General features: G+C 30.7%; 1 protein-coding gene across 3 annotated transcripts in view; it reads left to right on the forward strand.

Annotated features, from left to right (window-relative positions):
• The window catches only part of GEFmeso (Guanine nucleotide exchange factor in mesoderm), a 307,186-nt gene that overhangs the window by 157,308 nt on the left and 121,977 nt on the right, over positions 1 to 27,901 (forward strand). Inside the window, exon 1 of one of the 3 annotated variants that reach the window (XM_067048894.1) lies at positions 1,579 to 1,660. The exons of 1 other annotated variant lie outside the window; for it this stretch is intronic. In XM_067048894.1, the coding sequence (XP_066904995.1) occupies positions 1,594 to 1,660 (67 nt within the window). In that variant the 5' untranslated portion in view covers positions 1,579 to 1,593. Of the gene's footprint in view, positions 1 to 1,578; positions 1,661 to 6,338; positions 6,436 to 27,901 lie in introns of those variants that run through there. One more of the 3 variants, XM_014415036.3, reaches the window with a different exon arrangement.

Raw genomic sequence — 27,901 nt, forward strand, 5'->3', positions numbered from 1 at the left:
TTTACATAATTTTAGATATTTTGTTTTTATCGTATGCCGCCTTTATTCTGCATATTCAATGGTTACTCTATACTATTCGATTTTTTTTTTTTTTTTTTTTGTAGAATAGCAATGAAAGATTCTTGATTGTATTAAATGTGATCTTAGTACTGTTTAAACTTCGGATTGTGCAGATCTTTGTATACAAATTAGAACCTTATATAGAAAAAAAAAGTTGTATAACTTTTTCTATATCTGATATTGCTTTTTCTCTCATATAAAGGAATAAAATATATTGATGGATTCGAAGAGCGAAAATTCATCTTTCTAGTAGTTATAGTTACATTGGACTTGTACAATATTGTTAAGAGTTATGAATTTATTTCATTAACGCAGGACAATAGCAAAAACAAATCTTGCAAAATCAGGTCCTGAACTTTACATTTATAAGCAAATATGTATTTAAGGGTTTCTAAAAGAAAAAACAACGAATCTGACTTCATTTTTTATAAACTTATACTGAATTACCTAGAATTTTTTCATACACTTAAGCTCATTTAACACAATCAGCAATCCTTTCTTCTTATTCATTACAAGGGAAAAAATCGATTGCTATATACTATCTACCATTACTGTACGTCATCCGTACAGAGTAAAGGCAAGAAATGATATTATCAAAAATTGTATAAAATATTTTTAACTCTGCTCTTATGCCACAATGACAAGATCCCCCGGAAACGTGGCTTTTATTTTTCGACCTAGTGTCACCGAAAGATCGGTGATCCTACGTCAGTAGCATTCCCTTGTAAGCAATATACTTTATTAAGTATACGTATAATTTAACCAAAATAGAACAATATATTACTTGAGGCTAAAATGGCGTAAAAGTTATTTTTGTGCTGAAAGTTTGAATGAAACAGTTCTCTAATTTCTTAAACTTATTGTCCAAAACAAAAACGAGTATTTTCATGCATTCGGTTAGGAGTTGCTATGAAATGGATTAGAAGACTTATTATTTGAGTTACGGAGTAAGGTCGAGATTTGTAGTTCTAACAGCATGCTACTACCAGGGTCTTGTTTCATAATGAAAGCTAATAGTATTAATTCATGGTACAAGTGTAGAAACTAGTGTCGTAATTGCACTAATACTTTTTTTTTCATAATAGGGAGGACTATTAGTGATATTACAGGAGTTAAAAAGTACAAGTTACTATTGTACAAGTCAGTGTAATTATATTAAGTTAATCGACAAGACTAATAGAATTAGTTTGTACTTTATTATGAAACAGGTTCCTGGTGGTTCGTTATGTTTTGTTGAGATTGTTCGAGAAAACACTTGTTGTTAGAACAGACTTATTATTATTATCATGGATATATTAAATGAATCCTTACCGAATATTTATTCCTCAATCAGAGTTTTGTAATCCTTATTTGAATATTGTAACTACTGTACAGAATGGTATAGGTTTATAAGTATCAGTACATACTTGTAGATATATCATACACCTAGACGTAGTAGAATGCAGCGCTAGGTGCAGCGAAGTGGGAGGGGAATAGAAGTTAACGGTATCAATGGCTTAAGGCGGGCGGCAGTGTAGTAGCGGTGTTCTATCAATGGTGGTCTTCTGTGAGTCATCAAGAGTCTTTTGGAGGAGGGCTTTTGTGGATTTCGGCCTAACAGGTTGGTCATTTGGTAGTCTTTTATGGTGTATGAAGATGGGTCTTTGTATTATCTCCAAGCAATACGATTTTTTTTTAATATCTCTGCATCTTGGTTTGTTCATAAACTCCTTAAAAGTCATGCTGCCGAAATATATTGGGTTCCTACTACACACAGCAAACTTAATTGTCTTATTAGACAAAAATATAAGTATACATATACATAAACTTAAACTCGTTTAACATCATATACTTTTCAGACGCTCATTAAGTAATATTTGTGGTTACATTTATTTCACATTATCAACTCTTCAGTATTCATTTATTACATCATTCAGTTATATTTGCATATAGGTGGTTAATTTATATAAAATAGGGAATTGAAGCATTGCAACATTGGTTTGTAAATACTTCAACACAATTATTAATGTGTAATACATTAATAATTAACTACTTTTTTCCTGCAAAATAGCTTTAGGTATAAAATCTCCTAAGAATTATCCAATAATCACTATTTTTATAAATAACTTTTTAATAAAATTAATATTAATAAGAAGTTTAAAATAATTATTAATAAAACATTTTTTCTTAATTAAATTTAATGGCATATAATCTGTAAGATTTATTATGAATTATTAATTTTTAACATTTTTAATCGTAAATGATAATCATTTTATGATTATATGATTTATTAATGTCAAATTTATGATGAGTTCATGCATAAAAATATATAGCTATAGAATATGGGATATAGCTTAATTAAATGTTAATAAATTTATTTTTATGGTTACGTACTGTATTATATTACTGTACTGTGATATATTGTGAATCCTTGCAAATGGAGTACCTAAAAATGGCTTGACATGACCAATTAAAAAAACATTAAAGTCTGTACCACTACAATCCATGAAGGGTCAGAGGTTCAGTACTTTGTAAGGAAGTACGGTTATTATACTAACGGTTGTGCAAGGAGGTGATTTTGTGAGAATCACGCTCGAATACCAGATTTTTACGCAATGAAGGGTATCCAATTTATGTGGCTGGGTAAATCCCAGAAGGACTCCAGAACCATAGGAGTTGACTCACGGCTACAATGTAACAGAAAACAATATTCTGCCCAGCCGGATTCGAACTCGAATCCTTGGAGTTTCAAAGTATAACATGGCGTGATAGGATAGGACCAATATAATTAATAATTGGTGGTGAGGTATTAACAGCTTAACTTTGAGTTAATTCGATCTAACTATTTCAAGAAATATATAATAAATAAAAGTTCAAGTAAGGTTGAACCAAAATAGGTCTTTAAACAGTTATAACTTATTTTTGGCAGTAAGGTTCAAGATTTGCATTTTATCTGATTAGTTGTTTAAACAGAAAGGGTTTTTGTGGTAATTAAAAAAAAAATAATGAAACCATTGAAAAAGTTGAAAGGATTTTTTGTTTTGTCCTGAATAGGATGGGACATATGTTGGATAGATTGAAACACTCCTGTGTAAGATATAATGGGTTTTCTCGGTAAGAAATATCGGAACGAATCTGTATAACTCAACCGTGTGGTGACCTGTCTATTCTCTGCAAACTTGCAGCAGTACTGAAATAGTTGAGCATCTTGGAAATCATCGTTTTGGACAGTTTTACGCCCGAAATGAAGTGGATTCGAACACTTCTTCAGGATTTGATTGTAACTTTGAGTGAAATAAATATAAAATTAAAATAGATGCGTAAATATCAGTTTAAAGGTTTCAACTCGTAAAAGTGTTACGGTTTTAAACCCATGATAATTTATACACCGTTCTGCATAATGACTGGTGGTTGGAGACCACATAGCCAAGTGATGTTATGAAATCCTCAGAGAGCTTTAGAAAAGTTGCCGTTTACTGCATATCTGACTTGATACAGTGTGTGTTTGTAATAAATGCATTATTCTTTACTACTTTCTTTGTTGTTCTTGTCAGCCTTTTATGGGACTACAGGCTACGCACCTCGACCAATAAACATGAAAATTTGCATTCATACACCGTTTTAGTTCCTTCTGTATCATATACACCAATAAAAAGTCTTACAAAATATTATAAATAAAAAACATGTTTCTTTATTGGGTTCTATGACAGTAGCAACTCGAGGAACGGTTATAGTCGTTTGATGGTGGTAATAACTCAAATACTTGGCAATTGAGTACCAACAGATTTCACGTAAACTTTTAGATTCTTTCTCCTTAGGATACGTACAAGATGCATGCATGGGTTCTCTGAGTCAGACAGTCGGCGTCTTTGTACTCCTCTTATACTAAGCGATCTCTTCTTTTCCTTTGAAATTTTTTTTTAAATATTAAGGGCCAGAATCTAGTGAAATCAGTTAAAGGGGAGAATTAAAGTGTTCTATCTGGTTTCCGCCATCCTGACATAAGGCTGGATCATTGTTGGTGAGTTCTTTTCAAATATTTTTTCTTAGCAGATCATCATTAGTACTAAAGATCACATTGATAATTATAGTCCATATAAAATTTTAATTTTTTTGACCCACAAGAAAATAAACGGTCTGGGTGGCAGGTTGTCTAAACCAGAATGATCATTCTGGTAAGCATCTGAGTCAGGCTGCCTGTGTACGTCTGCGCGCAGGTACATTATGGTCAGTGCCGCTTAGTATTGTATGAACCAGTGATGCGGCGATAGGGATGCGCTGGGATCTTTTGAGCTCTGCTCTACCCTTCACACGTGGGGATAGAGTGGCCTCAGGGATCCTCAGGTCGATTGTGTAAATACTGTTAGAATGTAAATGTGACTAGAGGCTAAATTATTTTATCATTATGTTATGTTATTTATTTATTTTTCATACAGATAGTTTAATTATATTCATTTTGTTAATTCTTCTGTTTGTATATATTTTAAGAGTTTTTTTATTTATTTTATTTTATTTTAGTATGTATGAGATCATTCATTACTATTACCTATTGCCCACAACTGTGTGGCAGATTGTAATATCTATCAATAAATAAAAAGTAGTATTAAAAAAAAAAGTATTATACGAGCACTAAGGATTATACGTAGGCCGACTGTGCGACTCAGAAAACCAATGCATCTTGGACGTACCCTTATTCAAGGTCAGAGGGATGCATTTCTTCGGTTAGAATTATTAACAGTCACAATTCATTAGCTGAACGTTTCTAAACCGCCACGGAAAGCGTCAAGCCTTTTTTCAAAACGGAGTTTTTGTTTTTAGGAGTAGTTGCTGCACCACTGTAGCGATCATATTTATGAATTCATACCTTTCAAAAACGAATAAAGACATACATGGTGAATGAAATTTATATTAGAAACCACATTAGTCTCGCATTACTCAAAAGGTAATCTTAAAGTTTAATCTAAATATGTATTTTCTAAAAAAAAATAATGGGTAAATCTTTTCTTATCTATGTTTGTGGAATCTGAAAAAATAAAACTTTCTGAAAGTAATTGTTTTTAAAACCCAAAAATTGTAATCTTTTCCGTTGTCTTCAATATCCGATGATTATTAACTGTTATTACGTACGAGATGTGGTTTTAGAAATAGTCATTGAATCCCGAATACCTTTCCTTTTACCTTATCGAAAACTAGGAATTGTCTTTGTGGTTGTGACTAGCTGCTGACCTCGCAGATCTCCGCAGTCTTACAAAATGGTCATCCTGTATCCCTTCATCCCTTTTGGCGTTTGGTTGTACATTTATGGCTACCTAAGGATGTTTTTACCAATCGAAAAGATATAAATCGATCACTATATAGAGATGAATCGTTCTCGATCTCATATTTCATCCTGACTGATATTCAGGACCATCTGCCAGCCAGGTACAGAAAGATTCGCTTAGCATCTGGATGCACCGGAGAAGGATCTCCGATGAGTACCTCTCTGCGTCTCCAGTCCCAGTACCACTTCAGGTACCTACGACATGGTCATTCCCACGGCAGATTGGTGAGAACTCCCACACGACTCAAAAGATATTTTCATGCCCTAGAATATTAATAAAAAACTTTTTTTTAGACAATTATTTTCTCAGTCACTTGTATTTACTGTTGTATGGGTTCATGGAACTTAGGACATTGGCATTATACATTGTTCAGTAAATTACCATTATAGAGTTTTATAATAGTTTGTTTTTCAAATGATAACAACGAATCATGAAAATGAAAAAGTCTTCTTTTTTAAAAAAAAGAAAATTACTTCTTACTAATTATTTTGGATTACAATGAGAATTATTACTAGTATCATTAGACATTCCTTGACGATTTTCAAAGTAATTTACTCGTAAATAGTAAAAATTAGACCAACTGTTGTGCAAGCATGTGATTTAGTCAGAATTATGCTTAACTGCCAGATTTTTACCCAGTTAAGGTTTACCCACTTTATGAGGCTGAGTGGACCCCGGAGGTCTTCCGAACCCACAGGGCTGACTAGCTGGAAATAATTATCTGCCAATCTGGATCCTTGGAATTAGCAGCACAGTGCTTTATCACTAAGCCACCCGCTCCCAATATAAAAAAATATATGTATGATTAATGATAAATAATGTTTCTAAAAATATTTAGTTTAAAGTTTCTGAGAATCTTATCCTCTTGATTATCTGAAGTATGTCGAACTCGCTTTTACTACTGCATCGTCCTTGAAATCTATCCGTAAATCACCTGACGACCATTGCCTGATTGTCTCTTGTATGTGTCAGTGATGTGCTAGCGTTTGGAGCGCTATCAGTGAGTTAGTCCCGCAATTTTTAAAATAATTACTATCGTAATCAACCATCATCTCTTTCATGTCTCATGTTAAAGGTTAGTGAAGGAAATCAATATTAAAGATAAGTAATCATTAGTTGTTGTTGGCTGGGACTTTAGGGCGTAAAACCCTGAGGTCATCAACGCCCAAGTAATCATTAGTTTTTAATCGACATAATTAAGCACTCTATTGGTGGCAAGTATCCTATGTGACTGATTGAAGGGCTCCTTCTTAAAAGTTTCTAACTAATATTTCTTCAAACTTTTGAGCCATTAGAAATAAAGTCTTACTTTTGACCCATTAAATATATTTTCAGTTTTGGCGCATAAGAGCCTTCTTTAAGGATTAAATAATAACTAATAGCTCACCACACTTTTCTAATATGAGGGAGAGGTCAAGTTTTCATTACATGAGACCGACACAGAAATAAAAGATGATCATTTAGGCCGGATTAGAACCGGTCTAAGTGGAGTTCCGACATTGCAAATACCTACGTCTTAACTACCTCAGCTACAGACGGCTACTGTCACCTTGAAAAAGGACTGAAACTCGGGCCGAAACGTAGGCACAATAAAATAAGTACCACTTGTTAGTTAGTGTTCATCAGCACTCTTCTTCTCTCCCCTCTCCTTTCTCATCTATCCAACTATCTAACATTACAATCAATATTTGACTATGCTTATAATATCCAAAAAGTGAGGTTATTAGATCAAGAACATAATAAAAATAATAATAAAATAAAATCTAGTTAAAGGTTGTATTACTTCACATTAATTAGAAGTGTAAAAAAAATTAATTGGTTATTATTGTTTTATATAAACCAATAATTAATACTTTATTATTGTTTTATATAAACCAATAATTAATACTTTATTATTGTTTTATATAAACCAATAATTAATACTTTATTATTGTTTTATATAAAAAATCAAAGTACTAATAATTTAGATAGGCTATAAATGGTTCTACTCGTATAAAACCAACAATAAAACTTCTGTCTCAGAAGAAACTGATGGATCATAATAAATAAAAAAAAATTATTATCAGAGATACGACATTTTACTAGAAGTTTTCATAAATTTATTAGTTTTTATTCCTAGGAATGAAAGACGATGTAATGCATAATTATTTTTAAGTATTGCAAATTTGAAAACGAATTTAGAAACCAGTCTGCAACCTAGTATATATTTAGATTTTTATTTTATTAATAGCATTTCCGATATTAATTTAAAAATCTATTCTTGAGTGGCTATAATGACTGAGTTATAACAAACTGAATGGTTGCTTATCGACACCTACACAAGTTGTGAACACCTGAGCAGGTGTAGGGAGTACTGACCTAGCCTCACCCAGGACGAACTACCAATTAGTCCTCCCTGTCTTCGCCCTTACACTAATTGGAGTAATGTATTACTATTTAAATTTTTTAACTTTAACTTTTTAATTTTAAATTTTTTGTTTGTTTTCCTTATTAATTAAAAAAACAATTCGAGAAAATCGATTGCGCCATCACCACCTCTTTTCCTGGAAGAGTTTGTTGAATGATTCATGTGAAATTTTGTATTTATAATGACTAATATATTATTTCCAAAGAGATTCAAACACTCACTTATGATTGTTGTTCTAAGTACAAGAGATAAACACAATTAATTGTTTTCATTATCGATTGGCAGACATAATTTACAATACTCTATTATTCCTCTCGTAAATTATATTTATATATACAATCGGTCAAAAGTTTAAGAAATCTCAATTTTAATAGCTGTTAAAATGTAACTTTAATAAAATTTAAATATATAAAATAGAATAATTTTATTTAACGCGTAGTAAAAAAATAATCTGTTACTCGTGAGGTGGAATTTACAGGCCCAACTAGTGAGGTGAAGTAGTAACGGACTCTAAATTTTATCTTTATTTATTTAGTTGAAAATTGACTCACGTTCTTAACCATTCTATATTTAAAATCAAAATATTGTAATAATAATTAATGACTTAAACCTACAAATAATTTTTATCAATTTTTATTGTTACATTTCCATAATATGACCAAAATATTCCAGAATGCTAAAAAGAATGGAGAAAGAAGTTAATATTTTGTAGTTTAATTTACACAAAAAAAAAAAAAAAATTAATTTAGGTAAAACAAAAAACATTGAGATTATATTGGTATCATGTTAGTATCATTTTGCCATAACGGACCTGGTGGTCCTAAATTACCATATAAATATTTGTACAAATCACACTTGAAAGCCCTTATAACCAAATATTATGCGTCTATGTTTACATTAATAAAGGCTTATTTATTTATTTTTTAATTTTTCAAATATAAATAAAACGTTTTTATCATGTTGATTTACTATATTAATTTATCTGATTCGTCTGATAATAAAAAAAATATCATTATTAAATCATTTATATTTCTAAAATAATATCATTATGTTTTTACTAAAGAATTTTGTCAGGTTTATTCCGTCTATTGAATGTTCAACAAATTTGTAATTGATAAATTAATTTAATTTATTTATGACCTAATAATTACTATTAGACTTCTCGAATTTATCTTTTCAGTGAATGACATTATGGCTGTTTGATATGTGTATAATTTCACAAGGCTAATTCGTATTTGTGGAGTATTTTCTTGGTGATAATAATAAACTATTTTAAAAAACAAAACATAAAGACAAATGGGACTCCGACTGCGAATAGTGTGTAATAAAAGGAACCTGCTTCTAAAATATGATATTGTGAATTTCTCGTTTTGTTTTTTTTATGTCCTAAGACAATTTAATCTGAAGTTTTTACTATGAATCGGCCACTTTTTCACGAACATTCATTGTGTTTCGAAATGCAATCATTCATAATATTATTATAAAGTAATACCTTCAATGGATGTGTCATATTCAAGGGATGTGTTAGTTCAATTAAGATTTCCGTGTAATTTTATCTGAAAATTAAAATTAGGTAGGCCAGTCTAAAATAAAATTGTCAAATACCATATTTTCAATTTATTTACAAATATGTATTATGTTAAACCCAATAATAAATTTTTATGAGGGAAGTTTCTGAGTAATAGATCCTGACTGTTGCGAACTGACGTCCTAGATATTTTCCTTTAATGCTTATTGTGTTGTAGTTGGTTTATTGTTTGAATTCTACACGGACAGCTATGACTGATTTGTTCGATATGTTGGAAGGATCGATAGAGAGAATCGATTGCTAAGCGATGACTCCTCACCCGAGGCATTCCTCCACTTACGGGCCCATCTCTCCTAACGGTACAGCGCGGTCTGGTGCAGCTTTAGGTCTTGAGAGCATTGACGTCAGTTTTGGTGGTATGAGTATAATCAAATCTGATGTTTAATGAAAAAAACAACAACTATTCGTTAATAATCTTTCCAAGTAGCTGAAAATACTAATGCTAGAAAGCATAAAGCAAACCATTAGCGTTATGTTTTATAGGATTGTATAATAAAGAAAAAGTAGATGTAAATAATGCTATTATAAATGTATGTATGTATGTATATAAATATAGACAATTATTATTATTCTAGGATTAGTATTTTACTGTTAAAGGCTAAGAAGCATATTCGTCCTCTTCAATTTTGCTAACCTTTTCTTAGGAAATAAATTGTAATTTTAAAAATAGGTTTGAATTTTTTTTCAATATTGAAAATGTTTGATTGAGTGAGGGTGTAGAAAAATAAATCTTGAATCCAACATATTTTTCAATATTAAAATCCTGAGAACGGTTTGATGGGAAACCGAAATTACTCGTAAATATCAAAATAACCTTGCCGTCGCCGCACCGGAAGATTTGGGTTTTCTATCAAAACTGCAATAATAAATACTTGGGATTCAAATGTTTACTATACGTCGCTCGATCAAACATTTCGAAATAGAAGATTTTAAATTTCAAATTTTAACGAATGAAAATATAACCTATTTTCCGCCATTCTCCTCTTCATAGCGAATAAAGAAGTAATATTTAGGTTAAAAATTGCACTATTTTAATGCGGAAAATTCGATGAGATTAGGAGTGTTACCTGTGTCATGCTTTTTACCTTAAGCAAAATAATTCTTCATAATAGCTATAGGCAACCATTCAGTGACAGTTATAAGTATTTACGCTAATTATATCTAATGGAATAAAGGAGATTAGGTCCTGATTTGCAAAAGGGGCGTTTGAGCATTCGCTCTGGGCGCCAGTTTTTGAGAGGCTCGAGAATTTGAAAGTGCAAAAAAAAAATAGGGCTTAACCTCTACAGCGCTATTAAAAATGTGAGGTTTAACTAAAAATACTTTAGGGGGCTGGATGAGAGCATGGGAAACTGTCAATGTAATTTCAGGGAGTAACGATCTGACCACTGAATATTAATAATGATAACCAAAAGTAAACTTATAGTTAACATTTTAGTTTTGGCTGTTGAGCACCTGAATTTAAAGTAAAAAAATCAACCAATAAAGTAGTGAATCTAGTGAGATATTCCCTAAATTAATATAATTTGGCCCTGGAATACCTAAATTTATTCTTTATCAGCAAATCTTTATAAAACTCCCTAACCGTAAAACTCTTTCCTTTAAAATATGTCTACTTTACTGGGTTAAATATTTTACTTTGATTTGTTTATAAAGGAAATTTCAGTATCTCGAAAAGAAATATAATTTAAAAAGAAATAAAAGGATAGTTGAATGGTGGAAGATGTTGATTGTTTCTGGTAAATAATTTCTTAGTTTGTGTCAATTTTCCTTTAAGTTGAAAACAAGGGTTATAATTTCCACTACCTATATATATCATAGCTGCTTGCGTGTAAAGCAAACCTCAATATATCTTCACTGATTTTTTTTTCCAATAATTCAAGTCTTCTTTAGACGGCGGTACTTTTTATGTTACTTGTTTGACAGACAGGCAGACTTGTAGCTGTCCAGTAAAAAAAAAAAGTAGGGACAGACAATTATAAAAAAAAAAAACTCTGGCGCCATCCAATTAACCCTTACACATAATTATCATAATTAACCCTAATCGAATAAATATAACACCCTACAAAAAATGTGGCTGTCAGACAGCGGTTTCTAGACGCCCGATAGAAAGTCATCAGCACCTGATGCTGATGATGGCCGTTGCAGAAATGTCCCCAGGCCGCTGATGAGGTCGCGGTAACTCTCTCCTCCCCGGTGAAAACATATTATTAGCAATATCGTTGATTGATATTTTAGCAAGGGGAGTGGGGGAGATGCGAATCCCAACGACGTTGGAAAGTAAATATAACTAATTATATCTACCGAAAGGGGTTGGTTCGTGCTCCACAAAATGTGTTACAAAGATTGTCTGTCGAAGGGTGTTAATATATATCTATGTCATGAGATTCTGGGAAAGGTGGCAGTTTGCTGTTTAGGAGTTCACACGAGGGTACCAAGTCCTATTTAAAGCTTATTAAAATTAATACCACTCAAGATTGGTTAACTTTAAATATGAACCATGATTTCAAATATGTAAGGATTTGTTTTGATATCAAAAGGTTTCACATGGTATAAAATCTCTAAACGAAACATGCTTCTAGTAGTAAGTTTGGCTATCTAATGATAGGCCCCTCGCGCTCCCCAATTGATCAGCCTATTTTGTTATGATTATAAGCTTTACACCTTTTTAAAATATTGATCTCTGAGCTAATTAGATTTAAATATTAATTTTTTTTTATAATTTATTTATTGTTATTTACAACTGTATACGTATATACACACCAAGTAAATTTGCTGTAAGTGATATTATAACATGATACAAACATGGAGAATCAACCCATTGATAGAACTCCAAAATCACTTCTAAAGGAGAAGATCTCGAGGCCATCTTCTTTTCAGACGCCTAGGAGGATTATTAAGTAGTGAAGGAGAAGCAAGGTTAGAAACGTGTTGGTTTGGGTGGTTGGGAAGTTTATTATGGAAGGATTGGTATCTGGTTCTGGCTAAATCGGCAACATGGGGGACATTGAGGTCCTGATGGATGATTTGATTTGTGACAAAGTAAGGAGCATTAAGGATTTCACGAAAAATATTAATTTAAAAAAATACTTTCACTCAAGCATTATTTTTTTTCTCGTTCTGTATTGTCCACTAAGCCTTGAGGTTAAAGAGGTACCTAACACACAGCATAAGATCTCTGTTAGTAAGAATAAATAGAAACTGCTATTAAATATCAGGACTTATTTCGTTCCATAAAAGGTTATTTGAAAATAACACACTATTCTTGAACCGCTGTATTGCCTTTATAACAATGGTTCTAAATGGGCATGGGAAAAAAGTATGAGATTGTGTTACAAAATATAAGAAAAAATATATGAAAATCTGTACCTCCTAAACTCATGAAAACATGGGTTTAAATGGTACCGATTTTCAGAGGTTCAGTTCTTTGTAATGAAGTACTATTTCATGAACGACAGTTGTGCAAGGATATAATTTGTTCATGGTCACACCCAACCCGACAAATATTTCCGCAATTAAGGGTATCCATTTTATGAGGTTTGGGCGACCCCCCAGGACCCCTCGAACTATATGGTTGACTCATGGTTACAGTAATAATAATTACCTGCCACTGCTGGATTCGAACCCGGGTCATTGGAGTTAGTAGCACAGTGCCTTTCAATTACAAAAGGTAAGGAACATGATATCTAGTTCCTTAGTCCTCACACATTACAACACAAAATTTCTTGTTGTTTTGACGGCCGATGCTTCACCAGTCGTTGGTGCTGTTCCTACCGACCTGATGCCTGATGGTACGTTATCAAGAAAGATGATCCTCATTGCCTATGTATCAGGAACACAACCACAGAGTGCGATTATTCCAAATTTGAAAGTGCAATTATTCCCTACTTGATAGTGCGAGACTCGAAATAGTTTGTTTGCAGTAAAACGATTTGGAAGCTACGTAGATTTAAATAAATTTCGGTTATAAACCCATCCACGTCATTTGCTTAGGATATTTTCGTTAAATTCGGGAAACTTCCTCCAATACGCCATTATATGTGATAGGATGCATTCGCCCAACTTGTGCCCTAAACATGCGACGGCTCTAGCTATTGAACTAAAATTATTGAAATTGTAAAAAAAAAAAAATAACAATAATAAATGAGAGACTCGATTTACTGATTTTCATAAAAAAACATATATTAAAAAATAATATTTTATTTGGTTAGATTATTGAAATTAATGTTAAACAAAAATAGATTAAGATTTATTAGTGGTTGTGTTTTTCGTTGGTAAAAATAACTGTTTAATGCACTAATGTTATAAGCATAAATATTATTGTTTAAATGCATAAATATTATTGCAACATGCAGTCTTGTAAGAATACATGAAACATATATTTATAGTTACAAATTCGGTACACAATTGCTTTGAAAACCCATCCGATAATAACCCAAAAAATAATTTTATCCTTTTGTCTTTATTTTTTCAATGATATATTCAGTAAATTATATTAAAAAAAATTATTTTCTTTTTCAAACATATACATATTTTAGCATATTTTTTGAGGAAGTTTTGGACAGGCTTAAATAAGAAACTAAGACTACCTTATAGAATATTAATAAATATTGACAACAAAAATTTCCTTTCAGAAATAAGTGCTTGATGCTTAATGAATGCTTTGAATAATAAATTATATAATAAATGTGTCCCATAAGGAAAATATTTTCTCCAATTGATGATGAGGCTTTCACCCTCTTATTAAGTTAGATTTAAATACTTACATTTCGGCGAAAGCTTTTAAGTTGATAATGTACCAGGGGAAGCGATTTCTATCTCCCTGCATCAGAACTGAATATTTGGTAGTCTATAATCTACGAGAAATCTCAAAACCTGTTTAAAAAGTAGGTTCATTGTCTTACTAATTTGTCTTTAAAAGAAATAAATGTAGTTAGATTTGAAACTGAATTTTATTCTAATATCTTCATGTTAAATTATTTCGTTGCTTTACCTAACTTACTATTAAAAACGCTAATATCTCGTGAATTTATTTAAATTCTGGATGCAAGCAGATCTTCGAGCAGAGAATAATTTATTGAAATTTAATGATTATTAGGCGGATTGTAAATGTCTTTTTTGCAAATTAGTTTGTATTATTTATCTGTCTGCTATTATTTAATTGTTTTATGCTTTTACAAGAAGTATGTAGAATGTTAATTTAAACAATGATTGTTATAAAAATAGCAAGTTTTTTCTTTTCGGAAATCAAGTTAACAACTAATTTGTTCATAAACTAGTTTAGTTTTTAACTGCAATAAAAAAAAAACTATTTACTTAGTGCTGTTGATTAGTATAATTTCCATTTTTCTTGGTTACATTATTACCTATTTTTCAAGTTAAATAATCTTACTTTTGATAATAAAATCTATGGTACCAGCTGTTTTTCAAATTTTATTCTAAGGAAAATACATTTGCAAATGCATACACGAAAGTTGTAAATGTAAATCATTTTAACATTAATCCCCAACTACCCTCAAAGTTCAAATTAAATCAGTCTATCCTTTTTCGAAATATAAGTCTCCCAAGGAACATTTCTTCGAGAATGTACTAGCGAAAGTTGATAAAATTGTTATGGAGCCCATTTTAATACCAATCCGCACAATTCCTGAAAATGTCATCAAAACCAGATTAAAGGTAGTAGTGTTACAAGAGCACAGTAAACAAAAAGTCAGTTAATTCACCCCAATTTTGTTTAACTTTAATGAAAACTAATTTAAATAATTATTAGTAAAAATTGATGAATCTGTAAAGTATAGTTTGGGTACAAAATGGCGGATTTTTATCAATTTATTTAAAAAAAATTAATTATTCATTCGGAGCTAGATATCTTTAAAACTACCTACAACACTAGAAAACCTACATAATTTAAACAAGAGTAAATTTGCTAAAATATGAGCTCTAATAGATCTATTTTCGTTGAACAGTTCCCTATATATAATTTTTTGAAAAGGAACATTTGATGAAATATATATTGAAAAATTAGTAGTTCGTGAATTTATTCTAAGAATTTTAAATGAGTGAGAAATTTAATAAATATTAGGTAGAATGTAAATGTCTTTTCTGCAAATTAGGTTTTATTTTTTACTAACTTTGATTTGCTATCTGCTATGATTTAATTGTTTTATGCTTTTGCCAGACTATGTTGATAAATCACAATAGTGTCATTTCCCAAAATAAATTCACCAACTACTGTTTTTTTTCCTTTTTTTTTTATGAAAGGTTTCTTTTAAAAAAACTGTATCTTGGAAACTATTGTATATAAACAGCTCCTTTAGGGCTCATATTTTAGTAAATTGGCTCTACTTCAAATGATGTTCTTACTAGGTTTCCTTATGTTGTAAATAGTTTTAACGATATGGAGCACCAAATGAAAAAAAAATTTTTTTAACGTTTTGATACATCCGCCATTTTTATTTCTCCTAACTATACTTGGCAGACTCATCACTTTTGATTAGTAATTATGTATGGTTTTGATTAAAGTAATTCAAAGTCGGGATAAAATAACTGACTTTTTTCTCCCCTTAGGCTGGTGCACTATTACGTCCGAATACTGATTTGTCTATCGATAGATAGACACGAAACCAAATTCGTTCCATGATGTCTGAAAAATTCTAGTTCAAATTTTCCAATTTGAGGAGATATATATTTTTTTTTATATCCTTCAAGAATAAAAATAGATTCTAAAATTGAAAGTTTACAATTGCCAATAGCTTCACTGAATAGTTTCCTTAAATATGGATAATATCAGAAATATTAAAAGAACTACGAGATGAGAGACAGAAGAAGTGGATGCTGTAAGAGTTCGTTGGCCTAGATCCACTAACTGGGACCTCCCGTGGCCGGCAATAGACACCCGATACCTTTCCTCCTACTGGCCGCTTCTTCCTTGTCATACCACAGCAACGCTACGATTTGTGTGAGATAAATCAGGTTACTACGCTAGTTGTATCTACTTTTAAACCGATTCATATTCATTTTGTGTAAACTAGTGTGTGGTTTACTTCGGATTGAAAGTGACATGTTTACCAATTTCTTAAAGATTGTTGACGTAGGTTTTTCTTCCCATTTTAACAATCTAATGCTGTAACCAACTGGAGCAGTGAAATATGTAAAGCGTCTCGTTCGAGATGGAATGTTTTATTGATGAAATTTAAATAAGCAAATCACTGTGAGAAGTCTAAGCCGATTGATAGCACGGTGCCATAAATTGTAAATCTTACCGTCCGATATCGTTCGATTATTACCGCATGCATAAATCCTGCCGTATAAAATAAAAATAATTAGAATAATCTATGAATAGAACAAGTGTCACTATAATGGTTGCGCATTCCTTTTTATATTGTTATGCTAAGTCATGCATAATCCCTCACAACTTTACATTTGGTTTTCTGGATCGAGCCGCTACTTTTTATGAATTAGCTACTGAATTATTTTCATATTTCAGACTGATTGGATCCTTTTCTAAACATAATGTGATAATTGCATTATTTAAAAAAATTACATAGAAGTCACGGTAATAGAAATACGTTTAAATATTTCCTAATCGGATATTTTATAATTTTTAAATAATATTTATAATTTGGCGAATAGCTTTGTGATTAAAATATTTGCATTTTATGAGCATACCGTTTAACACGTAAAGCGAATTTCATGGATTAACACTATAATTTCATGGATACATATTGCAAATCAGCATGGAGTATGCGTATATAAAAGAAAAGATATTTCAGTCACCATAAGTTACTGAAATAAGGGACTGTCTATTGTAAATGATTTACGATTGCTATTTACTATCTACTTACTAACTAGTTTTGCACCGCTGTTCGCAATGGCCATTACTATGCTCGTCACATTAATACTCTCCTTGTTGTAATTCTGCCTGCACTTCCTCATAGAACTTTACGTAACGCACTACCGTGGTTGTTTTTTAAATCATTATAATTTATAATTTTCCAGCTTATTAACATTATTAAGGCACCTTTGAACCCTCACAAAAGGCCAACTAGTACCTTACAGCTTTAGTGTGAGCGATAGATTGAGCGTGAAATGAAAACTCTACTGGCTCCTATGTTAATTATAAAGCCAGAAAATATCTCAGTTTTTTCGTAATTATTATAGGCAGCATAGGAATGCACTATTTATTAAAGTGTAATCTCGCTAATCTGAACTACAGTAATCCGAGCTGGTGTAAAAAAAAAATAAATAAATCAAGGAATAAATAAAATTAAATAAAACTCGGTAGGCAATAAAATTTCAGTTTTCAAATAAAAGTGTACATGTGTAAAGGTCATTTTTAACTATCCGATCTATAGGTTATTGTTATCACCGTGAAAATCGAAAGTAATAAAGTTTACACAGTTTCGATATCGTGTAATCTAATTCCTATCTAAGTGTTCGTAATATATATTGTTGGAATTAGGAATACATAATATCTATTTTAAAAATCATTTGGTTCTGTAAATCTAATTTAATTAATACATAGTAGAAATATGTAAAATACAAATTTTCCAAGTGATTTTTTTTTTTGTTTTATCACGTTCTAAATATCTATACAAAGATTAATTTGTATTGTATTTATACTTTTTTCCACTTATAAATGGACAGTCTTATAATTTTAACAAATTAAATCATCACTTAGCGTACTGAGGATGTAAAAGCAAACAAAAGCTGTAACCGCCCAAAATACGGCTAGAGACAAGCGATGTTAAAAGACTTACCTAAAGGAAGGTTGATGGAGGGTGGGTGAGTAAGTGAGGGAGTGAGTGAGTGAGTGAGTGAGTGAGTGAGTGAGTGAGTGAGAGAGAGAGAGAGAGAGAGAGATATTTCATAATATATATTGTAATCCGAACACCCCTCCCCCCTGCCGTAATTAGTTCGAAGTACAAAGATTACTCTGTATTTAGTCCGAGAATCTTTTCGTTGTGGTGCCTACTAACTCGCTAGTTTTTTGAGTTTAACGTTGTCTTTTAATAAACAACTGTTGAACCAGAACTGATTGAAATCAAATAAAAGGTCTATCTCTGAAAAATTCTCTCTGACTACATCAAGGGAATGGCCATAAGAAAATAAAAAATCTCAGTCGGTCATGAAGAGAGTAATCCCCGCTAATTTTGAAACCGGTTTTCTAATAGTAAGTGCCTATCCATTAGTATGTTGCATTTTGTAGAAATTTGGTTTAGTTAATATTTTATCGTAGCCTAAACTGTGCATATGACGGAAAATTTATATATCATTTCAATAAAATAAAATGTAGCATTCTACAGATATTTCCAAACATTAATGTGACCCGATGCCTCTAGAATTTTTTTTTAATTTTAAATAGTTTGAAAAACGTGTTTAGTGTTAATTTTTTTTTTACCTGCAATAGCCTAAATGACATTATGTACAAACTGCTTCATTTTGAATCAACTCCAAAGCCAGGTTCTGCAAGGCAATACGTCGAAAATCCAGAGGAGTAGGACCTGAATTGAGAAAAAATTAATTATGTAATCTATTCTGAAATTCCTTTCCTCATGCACTACTCCCTCCCCCCCCCAAAAAAAAAAAAAAATAAAATATAAAGAATCACTCTAATGATGTAAAAAATGAGGAGGTCCTATTAGATAGGAGTATAAGATAGAAATCAATCAAATCCCTTTACTTGAGTTAGTAGTGCAAGAAGGAAGTTTGGATGTACCTCTTTTGCTGTCCAGTAAGAGTGATAAAAAGTAACTTGGAGGATTTCGACATGGTTTAAAAAATCAATGCCATTGATGTTCGACAGAACGTTATAGTGAAAATTATTCATTATTGTTATCACAGAAAGTAAAAATCTTGGAACCTCATCAACTGAATCTTCCTATTCCTATACGAAAAAGATTTCTTCCATTTTATGATGTATGTCTTTACCTCTCCTCGCCCAGAAATAGATTGTTGTAGCCGAGACGTCATACTGCAACAAATTTTAATCTGAAATTTCATCACCAGAAGAAACGAAGTACGTAAATATGACGGATGTGCCAAGCTGAAAGTTGGCCAAACCAAATAAATCCTAAGTTTTAATTTTTTTTTTTTAGGTCGGAAAGAAGGATGTAATTCTGTTTAGATCCTCATTCAGAACGTCTTTACTTTTCCCCTTCTCGTAGGTCACAATGAAATAAGATTTTTGTTAAGCTGGAAGACAATACAAGTTTTCATTTCCATTGAGCGTTAAAGCGCAGAATGAGGAATATTCAGTAATCCCCGTATTGCCTGCTGGACTGCCTCCTCCCGGCAACAAGGATGTCGGTTCCATTGTTGCTTACTCAGCTACAATGGACAATGGGTGTCAATGATAATAGCCTGGTTACAGTAAATCTTGGTGTGCCTCAGTCACAGCAGTGCCCGGCTATTGTTGGACCTTTCAAGTAGGTAATATTTTATATGGAGTAAAAATCAATTGATTTCATTTTACATTTTACTTATGAGTCAAATCATGAGGATAATATATTGTTATAAGATATAATGTGTTTTTGTTCGCCATTTTAAAAATAACTTGACAGAAGAGAGTTTTCTCTTGAACGATTTCTCTAGATCCCCAGCCTGCAATTAGTAATCGTCAACTTCCCATGCAGTTCTTTTGTTCGCTATGCTGTAGTTCTGTTGTGATGTTGACTCATAGTGCCATTAAGGCTCAGATCATTGGACTCTGGCGTCGGTCATTACAGAGGTTCTTTTTCACAATATTATATCTGTACCTCCAAGGTAATGTCCATTTTTTACTTATTTAGCATTATTAAACCTTTCTATTCAATTTTACCTAGAGATATAGATAACTATATCTCAGAAAAATTACAGGAGGGGTTATATACAATAAAAAAAAGCAATGAGTGCACTGTTATTTGAATAGAAACATCTGTTCAAACTGTTCTCCTATGAGCGGATACAGCATCCTTAAATTCAAGGAATAGGTGTTAGTCCCAAGTTTATAAATGTCATAAATTGGTAACCGAAATTTTATAATCTTTTTAAATACAGTTTATTACAAAATATTAAATATTTAATCATGACTTTCTAGTTTTCACTTCAATTCTAAAGGATCTGTTTGTAATTTGCATTATTTTTTTCAGACAGTTATGACAAACAAGAAAACACTCATGATTAATAAAAAAAAAAAATTTTTTTTAACTACATTTAAGATTTTAATATCTAAAAGTTATATCAATCTTGGTGGACATATGTTCATCGCGTAGTTTAATACGAAAAAAAGGATAATTAACATTTTTGGTATAATTAAAAAAAAATAGCTGTGTATATAGTTAATTATATTTAAATAACTTATAATTAATTAATGAATTAATTTTAAATTCGCCATATAACGTGTAAATGTTATATAATGGGTAAACTTTCCGAAACGTTGTTCAGTTATTAAAATGAATTAAAGAAATAACAAAAGGTAATTTCTTCGTGAAAAATTAAAAAAAAAAAATCTACGTTAAGAAAAAGTATTTTATATACATTAAATAATGTAAAAAAATATGAAATGATCAAAGTATGTTCTTTACAACAATGTTGGAGTACATTATCATTTGGCTACCTTAATTGCATATTTATTTATAATCATGTACGGATTTTAATTCATTTACTTGGAACCTTAATCGTGAACTTTTGCAAATAAATATTTATTGATGGTCTATGATAAATCATCAGACCCTAAAGCTTTTTATTGCAATAACTGGAGTAGTCATAATTAAAAATGAAATATGTTTCCTTTGATTATTAACTAGAGGAACTTTCATATTCAATTCCACGTCCTACGTATTGATAATAATAATATTCTCTATTTATTCTGGAATAAGTCCCTTTAGAATAATTTAGCAGGCATTGGAAATGGACTATAATGCCTTAGATTAAAATTTAAAAAATTAAATATCTCTATTAATGATAAATGAAATGACACGATAATAATTAACATGAAAAAAATAAACAAGGTTCATAGAATTAAATATCGTTTAATAAATAGATTGTATTAAATGTAATAAAATATACAAATAAATCAAAACGAAATTGATAAAATAAGACCATCCTATCATACATACGATTACGATGCATATTTGTGCAATCATTCTTGATTCTTTTATGATAATTAATCAATGATTGATTATTTTTTGAATCAAATATATCTTTTTTGTTTTTGTTGTTGTTTTGATTCTCCTTTTTTTCATTTTATAAAATACTCTTTTGTCTGAGGAAAAATTGTCTTTATAGAACAGATCTAAAGGACATTTCTTGACCATCACAGCTTTATAGTCCTATGTTGTTAATTCTTCTTTTACCTTCAAAGGCAGTGTAGAATATTTTAATACTTCCGTTTCAATTTCTGGGTTCTGGTGTTTATGGAATTATGGAATCTTCCAGAAGTATTGAAGTCTATATAAGTCTAAGAATTTTTCAATTTCTAAAATATATACACATTTATTAAATGTCCTTCCTTTGCCACATGGGTGGGCCCACTAAGGGCAGGAGTCCCCTATATTGGCTCAGAGCCCCTCGTCAGGGGGGTACTATAACGGGGAGGGACCGCTTCAATGGGAAAATTTGATTATGTATAAATAAGCATATTATCATAATATTATAATTATTGTTCTTATTATCATAACATTATATAATAGTATTATCATAATATTATGTAATCATATTATCATAATGTTATGTAATCCTATTATCATAGTAGTATGAATACTTTCAATTATTATCTTTTACTTTACTTTCATTTTAGTGTTTGGTTAGCTGAATTATTAGTTTTATTGCTAGATATTAATTCATATTGTACCGTTCTATCTTATAAATCTTAGTAGTCTCCACAGCGCCCTAATAATCAAAAGTGTAACTAATAAATTTCATTTTTGTCTATCATTTCTGTACGTATTGAAGTCTAAATTGCCAATTTTGATTGGTACTGCAATTTCAGTTTACTTCATGAGCACACTTTTCTTTATTTTAAACACATCTTCGTTGCAAAAAAAACATCCATAATGTAGTCAATTATTAAAACTACTTACAGAGTATTGGTAGCATTATGTAAGCATTAATAAAATTAATCAATCAATTAAGAATCATAGTTTAATTCTGGCAATTCAATGAATATAAACATTTATAGTCAAATGGATATAAAACTAATAACTTGAAGAAAAATACAGAAGAATGATAGCAATAGTGCTTAATTAGTTTCCTGGTGGAAAGGACTTAAAATGCCGACAAAATAATTATTTTATCTTATTGAATTTAAAAATTGTAAACCACTAAAATCTTATTAATATCATACATCAACCATAACATCTTAACTTTTCAGCAATCATATTATTACTACCGAGATGAGGTTCAACGATATGTTATGGTATTATTCACCATATCAACATGTCATGTAATAAATATTGTGGCAGAAAAATATGACTAGTCTCTGTTTTTGGTGATATTTAAAAAAAAAATAATCGATTTATGTAACGTGTAAAGGTAATAATATATTGTTGGGCGTTTATTCTTATTTTTACATAATTATGTTTTAGGTAATAACGTCGATTATATTTAAGTTTTAGTTGTGAAGACAATACAAAAAAAAGATGTATTATTTATTTAGTTTTTAACTGAATGTACAGAAGGATTGATAAATCATACATTTTTGTCATGTTAATAAATTTGGATGTTAAGAACTAGCAGATGCAAAACACATTGACCAGTTAATTTGAAGTTAATCAACCCATTTTGATGCTTTTGGACGTAAAAAAAATTTATTGTTAAATGTACGGCGCACATCTGTATTTTTAAAGACGGCCATGTTTGAATTCATGGCACCAGTTATTTATCTAATAAATAAAACGATAAAAAAAAAAATTGACTTTTTCTTCTAAAAGTAATCAATACAAATTCACCATTAAATTTTCAATTCATCATCTTTCACGTAAATTACTTTTTAGATATTTTACATTGTATAATACGTTGACACTTCCGAGGAAGAACCACGCCTTAATATTGTTGACAACTTGAGCCATGATCAGTCAACCGTTGCTGGGCGGTCAACCAAGTAATTACCGAACTGTTCCATGCTCCATTTGTTCTTCTCTTCGTCCCCCAGCTATTACTCGGCTAGGCTAAGCAGAAAATATACTTGACAATAATTTCCTTTAAATTATATTAATTGAAGCTAATTGTTTCAATTCGTGGTTTCATGACTATTATCAATGTTTTTTTATTAAGACCTATAATTCAGTGAGTTTGGAAAATACAATTATCTGTTACATTGGTTGTTTTTCACTAACTCAGTATCATTTAACCAATATTGAATTAACGTTGATACAACAAAATAAAATATTTCCTGTTTTGAAATTGATCTTAAAAGTAAAATAGAAATTATATTTATAATAATTATTACTAATTAGACTAATTACTTTTACAAGAGATAAAGGACTCTGCTGGTGAATCTGTATACTTATATAAATATTTATTTACAGCTTATCATTAGTTTGAAGTTTGATAATATTTTTTTTCTTACTTCCTATTTTTTTTTAACAACTAACACAATATATAATAAATAATCTAAAACATATACATATTTATTTACAGTGCCCTTCCTTTGCCACATGGCATTATAAGGGATTTGCGTGGTGTCCGCTAAAGGCAGAGGTCACAATATTGCCCCAGGAGCCGCTCGGCGGGGGGTACTAGAACGGAGAGGGATAGCTTCACTGGGAAGATCATATATATATAATATATATATAATCAAATTAAACATATTATCATAACATTATAATTATTATTCATATTATCATAATATTATATAATCATACCATAATAATATTACCATAATTATTAGTTTTATCGCTATTAATTGATCAATATTGTACCGTTCTAGCTTATAAATCTTAGTTAGTAGCCTCCAAAGCGCCCTAATAATCTAAAGTGTAACTAATAAATTTTATTTTTGTCTATTACTCCTATGTATTATTTTGGCACCGACCTATAGATATTGTCATCAGTTTAGACCGTAATGGATGTACTTTTCTTAGTAAATATCTTAATCTTCCTTAACCTTGCTCTAGCCTTGGAAGTGTTGCATAGAGTAGGCTAAAACGTCGGCTTTAAGAGTTAATAAAACTGGTCATTATAACAATAATTTAAGTTAAGTTTGAGACATGTGGTACTAATGTCAAATCATAGATAAAAATTATAGCGATTTCTTAGATATTCTTCAATTACAGATTTCTGAAACCGACTACCAAATAAACGACTGCTATTGATTAGAATCTTATTTTAATGAAAATATTACAAAAACACAATACCAGTGTCATGCCGGTTTTACTACAATATAAATAAATGTCTACTCTGTTATTTATCATTCTTTATCAGCTAATAAAATAATAATATTATATACACTTCATTATTGTATTAATTGTCCTTTTGACTGCCATCTTTAAAAAAAAATTGATATGAATAGAAGTATATAGAATATAATAGTATATTTATTCAATATAGTACTATGTAATGTACGGAATGTTTTGTTAAGAAACTATATGGGTATTCACTGGTAATCTGTATTTATAAACAATTTTTTTTTTCTTCTGAAGCAATACACTACAATGCAAGTAGCAATAAATAATTAACACACTACAAATAACAACTATTTCTCCAAAGATAATTGTGATATGTGCTCATTTCGGTGTAACCACTACCATATAGATGGTCTACCACAATTAATTATAGAGTCGTTTTGTGAATGTTCATTTATAGACTGTCCCATATATATATAGACTTTCGTTCGTGATAGTCCCCCTCATTTCTAGATGATTTAATTTACTCTGTTAGGTCTCTATACCGGAGAAGTGATGAAGGAATGTCGAGATCATTATGACTAGGAATCTCAAAAAAAGGAAGAGATTATTATCTAGTCCAGCAAACTGCAAGCCTTGTACCTTGGTTTCGTCCGATCCTAGGGCTCAACCGAAAAGATGTTAAAGTAGTAAGGCTTGGTCAAATTATGAATGCTCACAGAGATACCTCAACCTCATGAAAATTAAACAAAGATTTAAATTAATAATAAATATTAATATAAAAAATATTAAAACAAAAATTAAAAATATAAAAAGTATCAGAAGATCCACGCCCCATTCATTCAGTTGCAAGAAATATAGAAGAGAAAGACAAGACGAATCAGCACGAAGAAGGTGAGAGTGTTTTCTGCTAGAAAGCAGATGACATTTTATTTTTTTATCCTTTCTTTGTTTTTACTTCTTTCTTTTTTTCTAGCCATCAATTTTGTTCACTTGTTGATATAAATATTGTTTTATGATTTATAAGCAGTAGTGTATTTATAAAAATTGTGTACCATTTATATAATAAAAAATAAATATTTTTCTTGTTTTGTTCTGATCTGATATTGAATCCAAAACCTGCTAAACAAGACCATTAATGTAGGCGCTTTCTTTTTAAAGCTTCTTTCCATTTCCAAATTTATACTCCTTTATTCCCAACTTGGCTTTGATCTTCGGCTCCTCTTAGCCTGCCCACACAATCTCTCTCTGAATTAGGACAATGCCTTTATTTTTTTCTTCAACTAGAAGAATAATGATATTTATGTTTATCGAGTGATTCCTTTTGGTTTTTGAAGCCACCTTTGGGAATATCACCATAGCATTTTGGTCCGGTAAAAGCAGCAATGTACTGATTTTATATTATTTAATTAGTTCAGAATTTCGGAATGTTATCATACAACTGGAATTTCAGTTCATTTACTAATTTATCCTTTAATTTCCACTTTCATCATACATTTTGTCCATGATCCATTAAACCTGAAGATGAATTTCTTTATATCAATTAAAAATTAAACAATATTTATTTATTAATGAGCAATGCTATTTTTATTTACTCATTCTCATTATAATAATGCTGCCCACGGCAATCCAAAAAAACATATTAATTATTGATTATTCTTTCTTAGTTTGTATTTGTTAACAGCATCTATTGTGGTAACCCGAATCTCTGTGGTTATCGATTCTTCCCGCCTTTTTTTGGTTTTTGCTCGCACTGGCTGCTACTAATGGCTTCACTTTCAACAGTATCTTCAATCTGCCGCTAAGAAAGTCACACGGAGCTTCGCCTCTATTTTCATCTTCTCTGGGTTTATCATTTTTCATATTGCCTTAATGGCAGTCGGTAGAGTTTTTTCTACCGTTCTTTTTTCTCTGTAAGTAATTATTCTTATCAACTCTCAATTCACTGGCCCGTGATTTGCTGAAAATGTCTGTCTACATGAGTTTCAAGTAAATATAATTTAAGAAGATTAAATATGAATGAACAAGCGTAAAAGTGGCGTCGCTTAGATTCAATATCTTACTATCTTGAAATTAGATTTATTAAAATTATTTTGGTAACTCATAGATATCTCATAAAATAACATATTCCATTATTAATATAAAATTCCAAACTTTATATTGATCACTCGTGTACAAACATTTTTTTTTCCTTTTTCGTAATTAGAATTATAACTACTGAATACATGGAGGCTGACATTTCTCTACTACTAATGTGATTAGTGTAAGCGTAAAAATTTCTTTAATTAGTTTAAGGTTAATAGAGTAGTTTTAGAAGAAAACTGAATCTTTGGAATTATTGTTTATCTGTCCTAGAAAAAAGTAAGTACCACCTTCTTTTCGTGTTACTTACTGCCTAGTCCTGCATGACTTTTTATACTTGTAATTTCGAAATAGACTAGTTCAGGGAGTTAGACCCATCCAGTGGGTCTCAGTATTAAAGAAAATTTATACATTTAAGCTCCTGGGAAACACCTGACCTCTACAAAGTATTGAAGCTAGCATTATTTTTGATGCTGATATTCAGCTCCTTGTATGACCTTAAGGAACCAGATCGTCATCACCAAGTCACTAAACTGAAAACTCGATATGTATTACAGACGAAATACATTACTAGTCTCAGTAGGTAATATAAGTACCGTTTTCCATTCCATTTCAGTGAGCCAGCCCAGAGCAGAATCCAGTCATACCCAGAGGCCGCCCTCTTCCATCAATCTACTATTACCACTAGCATAAGTGTGTCAGAGGATGGTAGTGGGGAGGCCGGTCCACATCACCAGATGGTCCACGGCTATGATTTATCGACATCGATCTCGTAATGAGTGAGGTGTGCAGCACTGCGCTAATTACATTCTTTCCCTTTTATTTCAGTTTCAATTATAACTAAAGGGGAATTTTATTTATATTTATATTAATTTATTATTTATACGTGTTTACTTATAAGCTTATATTATATTTTATTACACACCGATATAATAAGTAAATTTTTACCTTCTAATTAAAAAAATTTACTATCTTTCTGCCATTCTATATACAAAATTGAAAAATAGTCTTCTCGGATTGCAAGAGAATAAAGATTATATATATCTCTTTAAAGCTTCCCCTCTAATGTACAGAATCTGGTGCAGAACAAAAAAGTGTATATAGTATATACAGTATATATACATATAAAGTGTATGTATAT

This window comes from Halyomorpha halys, unplaced genomic scaffold, assembly GCF_000696795.3.
Source record: "Halyomorpha halys isolate HHAL.00 unplaced genomic scaffold, Hhal_1.1 Scaffold91.1, whole genome shotgun sequence".
In the NCBI taxonomy this organism is placed as follows: Eukaryota; Metazoa; Arthropoda; class Insecta; order Hemiptera; family Pentatomidae; genus Halyomorpha; species Halyomorpha halys.